The sequence below is a fragment of the Electrona antarctica genome (genome assembly GCF_951216825.1).
Source record: "Electrona antarctica genome assembly, chromosome: 3".
Taxonomy (NCBI): Eukaryota; Metazoa; Chordata; class Actinopteri; order Myctophiformes; family Myctophidae; genus Electrona; species Electrona antarctica.
Window position 1 is genome coordinate 43160330 of NC_136808.1, and position 14961 is coordinate 43175290.

The window sequence follows — 14961 nt, forward strand, 5'->3', positions numbered from 1 at the left end:
AATGGATATATTCATCTTCTGCACATAACTTATGTTCTCTGCGGACAAGATGAGAGCTTTATTATATTCCTGTGGATCAAGGTGTGGGTCACAATTTTCAATTTGTGACCCAAAATAAATAATTTGGTGTCTTCCTGTGACCTGGCCTTACAAACAAATGTTATGAAGCCGCATTTAAAAAAAGACAGAAAATAACAAAACTGCAAGTTCACTCACTATTTGTTTTATTTTGTCATGTCATATACAGTATACACACATACACACACACACACACACGCGCGCGCGCGCGCACACACACACACACACACTTTAAAAAAGATATACTGTATAATATTTCTTTTTCATCTTTTGGAGAAAGAAAATGTAAACGTAAAAGTTAAAATAATGGGATAGTTCCTCGCAACCCATAAAATGGGCTTAAAATGGGTCCCAGACCCACAGTTTGGGAACCCACCCAGTGCTGTGGATTACTGTAATCCACTGTGTATATAATGCTGGCTGGGTTGCTCAGTGTACAGACAGTCTAGTGTGGGGTGAAGCTGTGTGAAAGATGCCTCTCCATATGCCAGGGATCCTTCTAGCTGTACTGCTGGCTGCTAAAGGTAGGCAGCCAATCTGCAACTATAGCCATTATCTTCTTAGCAATTATTTCCTCCATTACCTTTTCAATGAATTCGTTCTTCTCCGTTTTACAGTTTTTATATATCGACCAATCTTTTTTTTATATATATTCTTTTTTTAATACTTTTTATTAGTGTGATTAACCACTTGATCTCTGTTTTACAAAAATGTTGAAAATGGCAGATATACAAGCTCACAACGCATCACTATTTGACACATGTGAGCTTGTGTAGTTATTTTCACTGTTTTGAAAGGGAAAAAATGAAAGTGAGAGAAAAAAAGTTAAATTCGAATTATTTTCTCCAAAATATATATATATATATTTTATTAAAGTCGATTACCGATTATTGTTTATAAGTGATTATATAGAGTAGTTCAATTAACTGTTGGGTCTCTAGCATTACTGTTGGATTCTGTCTTTTCCAATTTCTTTATGCTGTTTTATTGAGTAATATACTTTTACAATTAGAATCTGGATATTATATCGTTGCTGCCGGTCAGAAACCTATTATCTCTATATTTTTTGTGTTTTCTGGGAAAAAAAACGCCTTACTTGATCATACTACAGCCGAGCGTCACACAAAATTATAAAACATTGCAGTTCTGCATTACAAATATAAGCTTGAAACACTGCGCGAAGCGACACATTTTGAGCTTGTCAATCTACTATTTTTTATATTTTTTAATTAGAATCCTGAAAGTATCAGTTTTGAACATAATGAGGTTTCCACCCGACAGACGATAGGCCTATAAATTACATAAAGATCAGACAAAATGTCTGTTTTTCATGTATGTATTAAATGTGTTCTCGTGTATTACAGTATGTGCTGTATGGAGCTACAGTTTCATTTCAGTGAAAAAGTAATACCGTATCCTATGTAATATTTTATTCTGATAGGCATTGGCAGGTTGAGACATACCTTTTGTCTCCTTTGACATTACTGTACACTAATAGTGTATTCCTTCTCTCTGTGATGTCCTGCCTGTCCTTCTGTTTGTACAGTGCTGTTCAGCATTCAGGCTCAAGAGGTAGGTGGAGACCTACCATCAGGAGATGTTAGTGAATAGAAGACTTATTAAAGCCGTTTGTGCTGTTTTGTGTTAAATGAAAGTTTCGGAAAAATGTTAAAACAGCTAACATTTGTATTATGTACTGCTGTGTGTGTGTGTGTGTGTGTGTGTGTGTGTGTGTGTGTGTGTGTGTGTGTGTGTGTGTGTGTGTGTGTGTGTGTGTGATTGATTGATTGATTGATTGATTGATTGAAATATGTATTAACAGTTTGCAGAATTACAGTACATTTCAAGCACAACTCAATACAAAGACTGTTAACTGTGAGTGGACGACCCAATAAAGCATTACACTTGTTTACAAGAGGGTCCACCTTGTTCAATTCATCAAAACATCTAGAGACGTACAAAATATTGTGTGTGTGTGTGTGTGTGTGTGTGTGTGTGCGCGCGTGCACGTGCGTGTGTTTGCGCGTGCGTGTTTGTCTCAGTTGACTGAGGTGTGGACTAGCAGGAGCTGCAAGTGTGACTGTGATGAAGGACAATCGCCGACTGAATTCCCGTCCATGGCGTCTGCAACGGGCTCCTCCATGGTGCGGGGCATAGACTGCATGCCAGGTAACAACCATGGTTCCACTGCTCTCTTTAGACAAGCTGTCTACTCAGTCACTGTTCTGACATTCCAAATGTTGATCCTTCCCCATCCATCCTTCCTCTTTGATGTCTCCCTTTTGACTGATACCTGTCCATTCAAACTCTAGACGGGCCTGCCCCAAAGTTATTAGTGCAGCCGCACCCGGCAGCCGCGAAAACTAGAGTTCTCAACAGGCCCGATAATTAAGATCTGACCCCTCATGCCAAAGCACCAGCGCTCGCCCAGCAGTCTGCTGTAACCCAGGCGGATATGTTGATCTGACCCCCCATTCCAAAGCGCCAGTGCTCGTCCAGCAGTCTGCTGTCACCCAGGCGGATGCGTGCACACGACCTCGCTTCTCGCCCTCAGGCGACTTACTGGTTTATGTGTGTGTATGCGTGTATGCGTGCGTGCGTGCGTGAGTGCGTGCGTGCGTGAGTGCGTGCGTGCGTGCGTGCGTGCGTGCGTGCGTGCGTGCGTGCATGCGTGCATGCATGCATGCGTGCGTGTGCAATTGGACCACAGATGTGACGCCACAGGACATTACATGCTCCTTTGAGTCTCCTCTAAGCCCAATGTAGTGCTGCTCCAATGATCAGCTCTAATGCCTCACTTTTTCTATCACAGACCCATTTTTATGGGTAGCTAGTAAATATCCCGTTTTTGACAAAACAAATTAAAGGTTGGTAGCAAATGTAAAAAATTAATTTAAAAAACAAACTAATATAGCTGCAAGCAGCGATAAAGCGGGACCAAGATAGAAGACAATACGCAATAAGAACAATACAGTATGCACAAATAAGACTGACGAGCTGAGTTGTCGGTACCCGGATTTGAAGGTGGTCTGAAGGCAAGAGCTCTACCAACTGAGCTATGCAGACACAGTTAGATGTTTCATTGGGAACAGTAACATCAATGTTGTAGTATGTATAGTATGTATGTCCTTGTTTTTGCAATGTCACTATCCATTACTACAGTGTGTTCGCTGTTCATGTTTTCACGTACAAAGTTATCTTCAACTGGAATTTCAGATAATGGTCCATACATTGTGTGTAGAACGTTTCACGCAAATTGCTCAAAAAACCAGGCATAAAATCAAGTATTAGCATTCTTCAAACTGCTCAAAATGGCGGGAAAACTGAGGGCGGAGCTTACTTTTCAAAGTGACAGATGTGTTCCCCATGAGTCAAGGAACATATGGAAACAAGTGCCATGCATTTTGGCCAAACGAGGCATGAGTTATGACTGTTTAAAGGTTTCATTTTCAAATAATTGCCATAGCGCCCCCCTTTGACCAATTGGAGTAAGACTGGTTATAGGCCTATTTGGCATGACCCTCTACCATACTGTAAAGTCGCATAAGCAAATAACGCTTCATGTAGGTATTAGGTGCAGAAGAAGTAGTTTCACAAAACAGCAATTTTCATTGGCTCATAAAAATGTCCTCCGATTATTTGTCCGTATAGGTCCAAAGTTCAAGTGTAGAAGTTTTCGTGCATTTTTATCAAAGATCCTGGGAGCAGATACATTTGAACTGTTTTTCATATAATTCAAAATGGCGGGTGATCTAAAGGTCAGAGGTCAAAAGTCAGAGCACGAAAGTTGTTCGGCATGAGGAGACACATATGTGTATCAAAGTGTCATTGCCAACGGTCAAACGGTTCATGAGCTATGCACGTTCAAAGTTAGCATTTTCAATTGAGCGCTATAGCGCCACCATTTGGCCAATTGTCATGGGCTTCGCATAGTCACCGTTTGGCATGGCCCTCTACCAGATTACCGCGTTTCGCGAAAACCGACTGCACGGTTCAGCCAGAACAGCTATTTTTGGCAGAAGGAGAAGGAGAAGAAGAAAAATAAACACAAAAACAATAAGTGACCAAAGTCACTGCGTGACTTATTGGTCCCTTAATTATCTGATCTACAGGTGATAGGGCTTAGTATTTGTTTTTTGTAACGACGGACTATCCACCTTTCCATGTAGTGTGCTCCAAGCCTTTCTCATTGTGTGTGTCAGTTTAGGTCAGGCTAATGGCAGATAATCATTCTTAGAATTTATTCTTTGTGCGTGCATGCGTGCGTGCGTGCGTGCGTGCGTGCGTGCGTGCGTGCGTGCGTGCGTGAGTGCCTGCCTGCCTGCCTGCCTGCCTGCCTGCCTGCGTGTGTGTGTGCGTGCGTGCGTGCGTGCGTGCGTGCGTGCGTGCGTGCGTGCGTGCGTGCGTGCGTGCGTGCGTGCGTGCGTGCGTGCGTGCGGGCGTGCGTGCGTGCGTGCGTTGTCAATCTAGCAGCGTGGCAGATAATCGTATTCTTAGAACATGATGCTGAGATTACAGGGCTCAGAATAGAGGGAGCGTCCCCCTCACACAAACACAACCAAAAAAAAGCTGCAAACAGGATGTGATGGAGCAGGTGACAGTCCCTGTGTGGCTCAGTGCAACCTTACCAGCTCTAATACACCTTACTATAGTCCTGCTGGCTTTCTCAGCATGTGGGATGCCCGTGAGCATATTGCAAGTGGGCCCTCAACAAATTGGCCAAACACTTAACATAAACATTAATATAAAAAATATTATGTAAAAAAAGAAGAAAAGAAAATGCTGTTTTCGTGTGCACGTTGACTCAAGCTAGAACACGATAGATTGACTGATCTGAAACATGCTCTGAAAATGCACGCGGCGCACTCATCTTACCACCTAACACTAACACGGCAAACGATAGCCTTTCAAGACTTAAGTGCAGTATATTTATTTATTTAATGCACACACGTGCTCTAGCTTCTGACTGGACCAGAGTGTGATGCTTAACACGTTGTAATGCTGAGATTAGTCAGGATATGACCTTGCATCAGATAAGCTCTAGGCAAGCACATATAGTAAACAAAAGAGCAGCAGGCAATGCATGCTCCAGATGGTCTAGTTACACTGTTTCCAAACGGTGGTTCGGGACCCATTTCTGGGTTGCGGACCCATTGCTTGTGACTCGTGAGTAAATATGTATATATTTTTCCTAAAAAGAAATAATGATTTCAAATTAAAAAAAAGTAAAACAGAGTATTTTTTCAAAATAATTTCAGAAATGGTATTAGATCTACTAGGCTACAATTGTAAAGTGGCTACTAGCCACTCATTTCGAATGACGCGGCTACAACGTATGGCATTGCTAATTTGCTAGATTGGCTTTTTAATTCATTATGTATATGTACTTTTACAGTATGTAAGTTGGTGTTTGAGACACCAAATCGTTGACACCATTCTGGACACTATTTGTTTTTAAGTGGGTCATTTTGCTCAGACTCATTCAAGTAACTCAGAAGTACATTTATTATTTCTTCATTATTATTTATATTTGTTATTTAATATGATTTCTTTATTCTTATTTAATTATATTGGTAAAAGGAAATATAATTTTGTGTTTATTATTATTATTCTTACTATTGGCTGGGGAAGCAGACAGCTTACTGTACGTGCACTCTGGGAAGTGAGAGAGTAAATGGTTGGGTGACAGGTTGGCAGAGCAGTTGGCTAATGCTGTGTGGTGACAGAACCTGACCATCTGTCTGCTTGATGCCATAATGGACACCACTGATCTCTGACTGGAGAATTAAACTGCATGCTTTTAGGATTGGATATGGGTCACACTGCACGGTGCTTCTTTGTGCGTGCGTGCGTGCGTGCGTGCGTGCGTGCGTGAGTGCGTGCGTGCGTGCGTGCGCGCGCGCGCGAGCGTGCGTAAGTGTGTGTGCCTGCATGCATGCATGCATGCGTGCGTGCGTAAGTGTGTGTATGGAGGCATACAGGAGTAAGAAAGGGGAAAATGGAAAGAGAGAATTTGGAGATTACTGTTTGTAATGTACAGTTGCTACTTGATATTACAGAGAATTATATTATATACTGTAGTATTTTTCTGTCCTAATTTAAATTACCTCTCTGATTTGCCTCCAGAGTGTCCGTACCACAGAACGCTAGGCTTTGAGTCCGGTTCTGTGAGTCCAAGTCAGGTGACCTGTTCCAACCTGGACCAATACACTGGCTGGTTCTCCTCCTGGGTCCCCAGTAAAGCCAGACTCAACAGCCAGGGATTTGGGTAAGTATGACCTCCACAACTCTGAAAGTGTATAAATGTAATCAAATGGACCCCTTCCATTTGTACACTCTCAGAGTACAGACCTTTAAGGGTTTGTAACATTTGGTTCCTAACTATCAAATATTTGCATCTGTCCTACAAGGGCCAAGGGGATATTACTTTCCAAAAAACAAACAAAAACAAAACAAAAAAACACTGTTGCCTGCACCTGCATCTTTTCATCCTGAAATCCAATTTATGCAATAGTAACTTTGATCTTGATTGTGATCTTGACATTTAAACTTTTTGACCAAACTATTTATGTTGATTTATTGTTAAAATATATTTTAAGTATTAACCACCTTATATACTTCAAATAACAAACAGATGCGATGCACTTCTTTTTTATCTAAAGGATTTTTGACATTTCTGGAAGTTCATAGAGGTTTGGGTCATGAGTTGCTAGTTTACATTGCCATGATACAAACTCCAAATATTGGTGAGATATCTTTCTCTCTTGCTGCATTCTTTATAAGTTTATCATCCAAAATCCAGAATAGTTCCTCATTCACATCCATTGCACTGTGAAACAGGTGTCAAAGTCACACTTTTCAGGAACCATATGTTGTCATTGCAATTTAATGTGGTGGTTAACTTAATGTGAATGCTTGCTAAGCCAGTGTCTGAAGTCAACCGTTGTTGCTTGTGTCCAGGTGTGCATGGCTGTCAAAGTTCCAGGACAACAGCCAGTGGGTGCAGATCGACCTGATGGAGGTGCTGATTGTGTCAGGTATCATGACGCAGGGCCGCTGTGATGCAGATGAATGGATCACCAAGTACAGTGTTCAGTACCGCACAGATGAACGCCTCAACTGGGTCTACTATAAGGACCAGACTGGAAACAACAGGGTCAGTGTGTACGGGAGAGAAAAACTAACGCACGCACTCAAGAAACATTTTCAGTATGACATTTGTCACATACTGTATGTTTTGTTTGTTTGTGTTGATTTTTCAGAAGGGTAGATTAGTAATGTCTTTATATATATATTGTTTATGCTTCCTTACTTCTGTTTTGTCTTATAGCAGAGTAACCTAGTTAAAGGAATGCTGTCGATGTTGATGTATGTATTTCAATCAATTGCCTCTAGCTATCATAGTCTATAGATTTTTAGAGACTTCTGTATACTCTATATACAGAAATAATGGCTTGAAAGAAATTCTGATTTAGTCTCAGGGATTTTATCACACTGACAATACTTCAGCCAAGTTCAGCGGCAAATGGAACCTTAGCCCTGTAACAAATATATTGCAATAATGGTGAAAGTCTTATACTGTAGTGTCCCCTTTCATTTTGAAGAAAGGTATAGTTATCCAAAAATGAGTCCCGACCTGTCCCCTGTCTGCGAACCACTGACCTAAAAGACGTCCTATCCCTGTTCTCTTTTTCTCTGCCCATGCAGGTCTTTTATGGCAACTCAGACCGCACTTCGTCTGTGCAGAACCTCTTGCGCCCGCCCATTGTGGCGCGCTACATCCGCATCCTTCCACTGGGGTGGCACACACGCATCGCCCTGCGCATGGAGCTCCTACTCTGCATGAGCAAATGCTCCACCTGAATGCTCTGTCCATCCCAAACCTACACCTGAACCTATCCCCCTGCCGGCCCTGTCCATCCCAAACCTACACCTGAGCCTTCATTGCAAGCCCTGAGCCAGAAGATTGTGTTTTAAGTAGGGCTTGGCAATTGAGTACTTAGACCATCTACACTTCGTAAAATGGACCTGAGTTTCACTTATTGGTGCACCCCCCCCCCCCCATCTGCATAAAATGTGCCGAAAATAGAAGATCTACAAGGTGACAGCGGTGAGCTTGTAGATGTGCTATTTAGGCGAATGTTCCCCCCCAGAATAGGGATGAATTATTGAAACCCATATTTAGAACCAATAACTGAATTAATCTTGCTCGTGTAGGTTAATCAAGTTTTGCTATTTTCTATTTCTTGTATATCAACAATTAATTCACGACATTGAAATCTAATCGACTAAATTGATTAGTCTAAACGTAAGCCTGTATTATACTTCATTGTACAATCAATCTACAAGCTCACAATGCGGAACATCACATCGTGAGCTGCATTTTCTTTTTATAATTGTCGACGTTCATTAACTGTAATCGACCCAAAAGTCATGTCATATCACCCAGCCCTAGTTTGGAGTGTAAATAAAGCCAGACTGTAACACTGTCATGTGTTTTTACTCACCGTATCCATTGGTGAGGACAATAGAAATAAGTCCTGGAATGTATTGTGTTTTATCCTCAATTGTTTAACCAACATTTTGTATGATTTGTAGATTTTATGCAATCTGAACAAACTAACCAAGCAACCAGTCTCTCTCTCTCTCTCCCTCTCTCTCTCTCACTCACTCACTCACTCACTCACCCACCCAGGCGCGTAGCGTGGATCAAATGATTGACTGGGCAAATTAGCGTGGGGGGGGGGGGGTAGCGCATCCCCGGCCAATAGGTGTGAAGTGTGAACAGTTTGGGGGACCATTTAAAACAAAGGCGGCTTGCATGCTGTGGTTTGATATACTAAACAGAAATGTGCATGAACGAGGGCTGCCAAAGTAGGCTATCTTTTGTTGTTTTTCTTGTTTTTTCGCCCCTCTCTTCTCTTCGAAGTTAGACTGGGCCAGCTTTAAACTGACTGGGCCACGGCCCAATGGACCCTACGCCGGCGCACCCACCCACCAAGTAACTAGCTCTAGCAGATTGGACATTCTACTAGAGGTGAAATGACCATGGGAGCAATTCAAAAATGTACAGTTGGCTTTTATTATTATACTCTGTAATTTTAAGGTAGAATGGTCAGTTCTTCTGATACACTATTTACACTCTGTCAGAAGTGGCCTGGGGAACATCTGAGTGAAAAACTAAGACACAAAACAAATGAAGCTTGAGGAAACACATTCATGTCTTTGAATGCAGACCAAACATCTCCATTTCATTCACTGCGTGTGGCACACTACTGTCCAACGCAGTACATTCTGAAATATTAATTTATCTCTGAAATTGACATCCGGTAAATTTCAATTTTTCAATTTTAGGTTTAAATTACCACTCAGAATTTTGCAGTGAAACCTACTTCTCCATCTGTAGCACTGGGTCAGACACACTCAAAGTGGGGTCCATGTGGGACCCTCAGGGTTCCATGAGGGGGTTCCAAATGGACCCTTTTTACAGGTATGTTACTCTGAGTGTACAAATGGAACGAATTATGGGGTCCTTGAAATTAAAAGGTATGAGAACCACTGATCCACTGTAAGGCTTCAGGTCAGTGGGAAAGTGATCTCAATAACACTTTTATGTCCAAATAATGAAATGCAGATCTCGTAGTTTTTTAGCTGACCAATAGGTCGTGTTCAAGAACAAATCAAAACGAAAAGGTATTGCACAGCCATATCTCAATTACCGTTATGTATGTACACAATTTTCTTTCTTATCCACACCAGTCAAAACTCTAGCCACCATTTAGTAACAATTCAGTTAACCATTGATTGGCTAATGGTATCATCCATAAACCATAATTAGTGTCGGCATTATTGCTTTCAAACTCATCTATATATATAATATATATATATATACTGTCTTTTGTCTGTATTATGTATATAAACAATTAGATCATTTAATCAGATTAACCTCTACTATGTTGTACTACTATGAAGCCCTCTACACAAACAATCCTTTGGCACAAAACCCTGACATTGACATGTGTTATTCTGGAGACATATGGATGAGCAATCTATGTTGTGTATAACAGAATGATTATCAGATGGGCTATGTATCTTGGTGGATAAGGACTGACAGATGACAGATGAGCAATTAACAAATAGTTTCAGGTTTGTGGAAATAATGCTTTTCAATAGGTCTCATGTCGTAATAAAACAAAAACCAAAAAAAGACCATATGTAACCGTAAGCTGTTATAGGAACATTAAATTGCGATGAACAAGAGACAACTCAGTCAGATAATCCTTGTGACACACTGATTTAGCAACACCTAAATATCTATACATTTCTTTTTGTGTCGAAACTAAAGCTCTTGCAATTACACAATAATTCTATTATACCTTTTTTATATTCCCATATATCCTACATACTGTGTCATTTATAGCTTATATCCTTGAATTTAAAACAAATACATATTTAATAAATAATATCGATATAAATTATTTTTGTTATTATCAAATATCAGTACTTGAAAAAAAACGAGTCATTATTGGCCACTCGTGACATGTGCCGGCGTCCCGTGAGCCAGACATGGCAGCCAAGAGGCCAGACGGCCAGTGTCTGCCTGTGCAGATGGAGGGCTGTTTCCTGGAAGCAGGAGTAGTCACCTTATCTCAGGTCCTTATTGTGCTCCGTCTGATGGTTCCTCTATCCTCACTCCTACAAGGTTATGTAAAGGAGGAACAGTACAGTATACAGCAGTGTGGTTTTCAACCAGTGGTCCGGGGACCACCAGTGGTCCTTGAGGGGGTTCCAGGTGGTCCCCAGCTAAATGATGGAGAGTTGGTAACCAAATGGACCCTTATTAGAGCTTTACCTACCTTGGGAGTGTAAAATGAAATCAAATGGACCTGTATGGATCCATTTGGTTTCATTTTACACTCTCAAGAGTTAAATTATTGTTAAACATCTGCATCACTTAATTTACAAGAAGTCTACACAATTAGAGAAATGTAGAATAATTGTTATTTTGATCAACATGTGCCTGTTATCTCTCCTATGGTACAACATCAATACAGCATGGTATTGGGGACAAAATCTCCAACGAGTGAGGCTGAATCTCATCAAATAGAAGTCTGTGGCTCAAATGGCGAATAAATAATGGACCTTGATATGAAAAGGGTTGAAAACCACTGGTATACATACAGTATCATTGCTGTCGGGCAGCCAGAAACGTCTTATCTCCATATTCTGTGTGTTTTCTTGTTGTTGTAAATTAGCGCCCTATTTGATCATACTACAGGGTCACACAAAAGCATCAAAAGTAGTAGATCTGCTCCTTTTGATAGTCCACAACGGTCCAAGAGTAACAGTTTTGGACGACTTTCCACGCGATAGAGATGATAATTATGAAGGTAGATACGCTGCCAAATTCCAGAGCAGGTAGATTTGATTTGAGCACACAAACTGAACCTGTAAAACCAGTAATCCACACGCGCGTAATCAGAATTTGAGTCACACGTATATTCACACGCGTAGATGGACAGTTGCACGACAGTCCTTTTCCTCCTTTACATAACCTTGTAGGAGTGAGGATAGAGGAGCAAGGACGGAGGAGAATAAGGACACCAGACACAGCCCTAATGTACTAAGCACAGTAACGTATGAATTACATCACACTGGAAATGCCTCGATCTCTTATTGTCTGTGCCCTTGCTGATCGTTAAAAGATACTGGTCAGTGTCTTGCCCGTAAATGATTTCAGAGACGTCAGCGGCAACAGAAACCTACAGTACATTTCTGGACATATCACGTTCACAGCTAGTACATGTCCCTATAAGTCTCTACTGTAAACATGTACCGTCCGCTGTGTATTACGTCTGCATCGAAAACACTGTTTCTCAGCGTCTGGTCCGGGGACCACAGGGGGTACAATTGGACCCTTGCCGTTCTGTAACTCTGAGTGTTCATTTTGTAAGCTCTCAGAGTTGAATAAACACTGAGGATGTTACAGTGTATATTGGGTTCCCAGAGATTAAAAAAAAAAAACATATCAAACTGAAACAAGTGTGAGAACCACTAATCTAAAAGATGTCTCCAGGGATTGGGGGCTGGGGCGGATTAGAGGTGGTGTGGTTCAGTGTTTTACAGCGCAGTCTCCTTCAGGTCATTGAGGTTTGGCATCCGGGAACGGGAGGCGCGGGTGAAGGTCGGTCCGTTCTGTCCTGGTTTGATGCCCAGCTGTTCGGGGGTGTACTGCCCACCCTCCACCCGCTGTAAGGCAGACACATGCCAGCTGGACTCGATCTGTCCTGGGAGCGGGGGGTAGCTGGCCTTACGACTCTTGACCTGGGCAGAGTTGTTCACCCCGCTGTGCCCCCTACCTTCGGCATGCCCCCTTCCGTCGGAATACCCCCCTTTTGAGGAGGAGGGCGGTGGGGCGTTCGGGACGGGGGGCTGGAAGCGCAAATCTGGGGGAGGAGGCGGGGGAGGCTGGGGTTGGCTGGACGAAGACGGGGAGAGATGGAGCAGTCGGCGAAGAGACTTCAGAGGCTGACTCTGGCAGAGAGAGAGATATACACATCAAATGGCGATACACAGAAAAGAGGTACAACTAGTCCTAATATAGCTACTGCATCACATGATGGTGCTCCGAAGGAATACTGTAAATAAATATATATATATATATATATATATATATATATATATATATATATATTGGCAAGCAACACTAAAAATTAGTAAATTTAAGACTGTACAAATACAAGTTTTGTAGAATACGCACGGACAGTCGCACACACACACACACCTGAGAGTGTGAGTCGACTGGCTTCTCCGGTGGCCAGTCACTGATTCTCTCTCTCTCCCTCCCCCTGTCTCTCTCCCTCTCTCTCTCCCGTTCCCTCTCTCTCTCCCGCTCCCTCTCTCGGTCCCGGTCTCGGTCCCGGCTCTGTTCTCGGTCTCTGTCTCGGGACCGTTCACGGTTTTTCCGACGGCTGCTGTGATGGGAGGAGGATTTGGACGCCCTTTGCAGGGACATGTGGTCTTGCCCATTGCTAGGAATCTGCCATCCACACAAAGAATGAGCAGGATGTTGTTAGCCAATGTGAGGTATTGATAGATTATTCATATCTGACCTTGATTTTCTATGTGGTGTCTCTCGAACAGTGGTTCTCAAAGTCATCAACTGATCAAAATCAGTTTAGCCACTTTAACCCACACATTTTTATTATTACCCACACACCCAAACATTACCCATTCAGAGGGGTAATTGTTACCCACACACTATTGTGAGCTTGTAGATTTTTGCCATTTTCAAAACAAATCCTGGAAAGAAAATATTGGAAAAAAAATGTAATGAAAATATTATTAAAACATTTTAAATACATGAATTTGGGGGGTCCTGGACATGAAACAGTTTGAGAAGCACTGATTATTATACATTACAAACATTATTACAATACAAACACCAACAGGCAGTGTCAGAACAGGCACATCTTAGGTCCGGGTGAGGTTCGCCATGCACTCCTCTGGCAGAACTGCACAAACAAGCTGGGAATGGCCATTAGTGATGATATCACACCAAATCTTCTGTCATAAATCCATGACAACAAATTCCCTAAATGTTTTCGCTTTTCACACATTTACACACATGCAGGAAATAAACATAAAACAGCTACATTTGTAGGTATGTGAGTGTGCGTAGTCTGCTTACTCACATAAATGAAGTTTCTACAGGTATGCGTATGCGTTTATGTACAGTACATTCTTTCATGTTTCGATGTGTGTGTGATTTATATCAAAGCATTGTATTGTATAGGGTATACGCATGTATAAAGTGACAAATCGAGTGGCAAAGTGAGTTTAACGTCGTTGAATGTAATCAGATCAGTCAAGGACAGAAAGTAGTTTTTTTGCCACTCAGTAGACGTTCCCGCATAATTTCCGGGTATGATGATGATGTCACACGCATATATTGTATTGTATTGTATTGTATTTGTGTCAAAGTTTTGAATAAAATAAAAAAGAAAACGAGTGATTTGGTAATGACGATGAGTATAAACACATGAAAGGAAGTATTTGCCTCACACAGAGCATACATTGTGTCTTACAGTGCAGTATGAATGCAATGTGATTGCATTGGACATACAGCGTAGCAAGACCATATGGATGCACATACAACGTGAACGTGCTGCTTCGGACCGTGTTAGATGCATTCATTGAAATCCTTTCAGTTCAGATGGTTTCATCCTGGGCCGTGCCATGAAAGCACATACATAAGTCGATTCCAAACCGCTTGAGAGGATTTCAACCCAGGTAACTATGGTGAGTGTGTTTTTGTATGCATGTAGGTATAGGTATAACATGCAGCGGCAGGGTGCAGGTTAGATTACTGGAGAGGCAGGGTAGGGTGTGGTAGGCTGGTGCTGTTGTACCATGGGCGAGGCCACTACAGGTAGGACTTTGACAGCAGAGTTGTGCTTTAAGCTATTCTTAGAGCTAAAGAGAGGGAAAAGGCTTTTCCTGATGCCCGGACTCCTTCCATCCTCCATGTCTGTCTGTAGAACACAAGATGCATAGCCAACACTCTCAACACAAGTTTTAAAGGTAGGGGCGACAGATATGGGAGAACTTCTCATATTTACATGCTAGTCTATATCTAAACATCAGTTTATTGTGCATATAATTATATGAAAATGACTTAAATTGAGAAGTTTTGAAAAGGTGACCCTACAGGTAGCCGGTACACAGTGTATTGCCAGTACTTCAAGTTTAAGTACAATATTGGCCAATAAAGGAACATTGCAAATGTCTCACATTCAAAACTAGATGCTCTGGAAGCATCTCTACTGTATAGATGTAAGTATCCTTGTATTTATGTAGTTTAGGTGAGTTGAGTTTACCATG

General features: G+C 41.7%; 2 protein-coding genes across 3 annotated transcripts in view; one reads left to right on the forward strand and one right to left on the reverse strand.

Moving 5' to 3' along the window:
• Positions 1-527: 527 nt before the first annotated feature.
• rs1a (retinoschisin 1a) lies at positions 528-8712 on the forward strand. 2 transcript variants are annotated; one of them, XM_079497910.1, is made up of 6 exons: positions 528-602; positions 1625-1677; positions 2121-2247; positions 6205-6346; positions 7039-7234; positions 7786-8712. In XM_079497910.1, the coding sequence occupies exons 1-6, from the start codon at positions 551-553 to the stop codon at positions 7939-7941; spliced, it is 726 nt and encodes a 241-aa protein (XP_079354036.1). In that variant the 5' UTR covers positions 528-550; the 3' UTR covers positions 7942-8712. The 2 variants fall into 2 exon arrangements, with proteins under 2 accessions (XP_079354036.1, XP_079354037.1); XM_079497911.1 differs by having other exon boundaries at positions 530-602; positions 1625-1650.
• A 449-nt stretch (positions 8713-9161) lies between these two features.
• Positions 9162-14961, reverse strand: part of cdkl5 (cyclin dependent kinase like 5) — a 41868-nt gene continuing 36068 nt past the window's right edge. The window contains 3 exon segments of the mRNA XM_079496156.1: positions 9162-12612; positions 12863-13117; positions 14448-14612. Coding sequence (XP_079352282.1) covers positions 12199-12612; positions 12863-13117; positions 14448-14612 — 834 coding nt within the window. The 3' untranslated portion in view covers positions 9162-12198.

Excerpts from the sequence above, each read along its gene's own strand:
- rs1a (XM_079497910.1), top strand. The coding sequence starts at position 551 with ATGCCTCTCCATATGCCAGGGATCCTTCTAGCTGTACTGCTGGCTGCT. Across the intron at positions 1,678-2,120 it reads GAGACCTACCATCAGGAGAT|TTGACTGAGGTGTGGACTAG; the intron begins GTTAGTGAATAG and ends TGTTTGTCTCAG. Across the intron at positions 6,347-7,038 it reads CTCAACAGCCAGGGATTTGG|GTGTGCATGGCTGTCAAAGT; the intron begins GTAAGTATGACC and ends GCTTGTGTCCAG.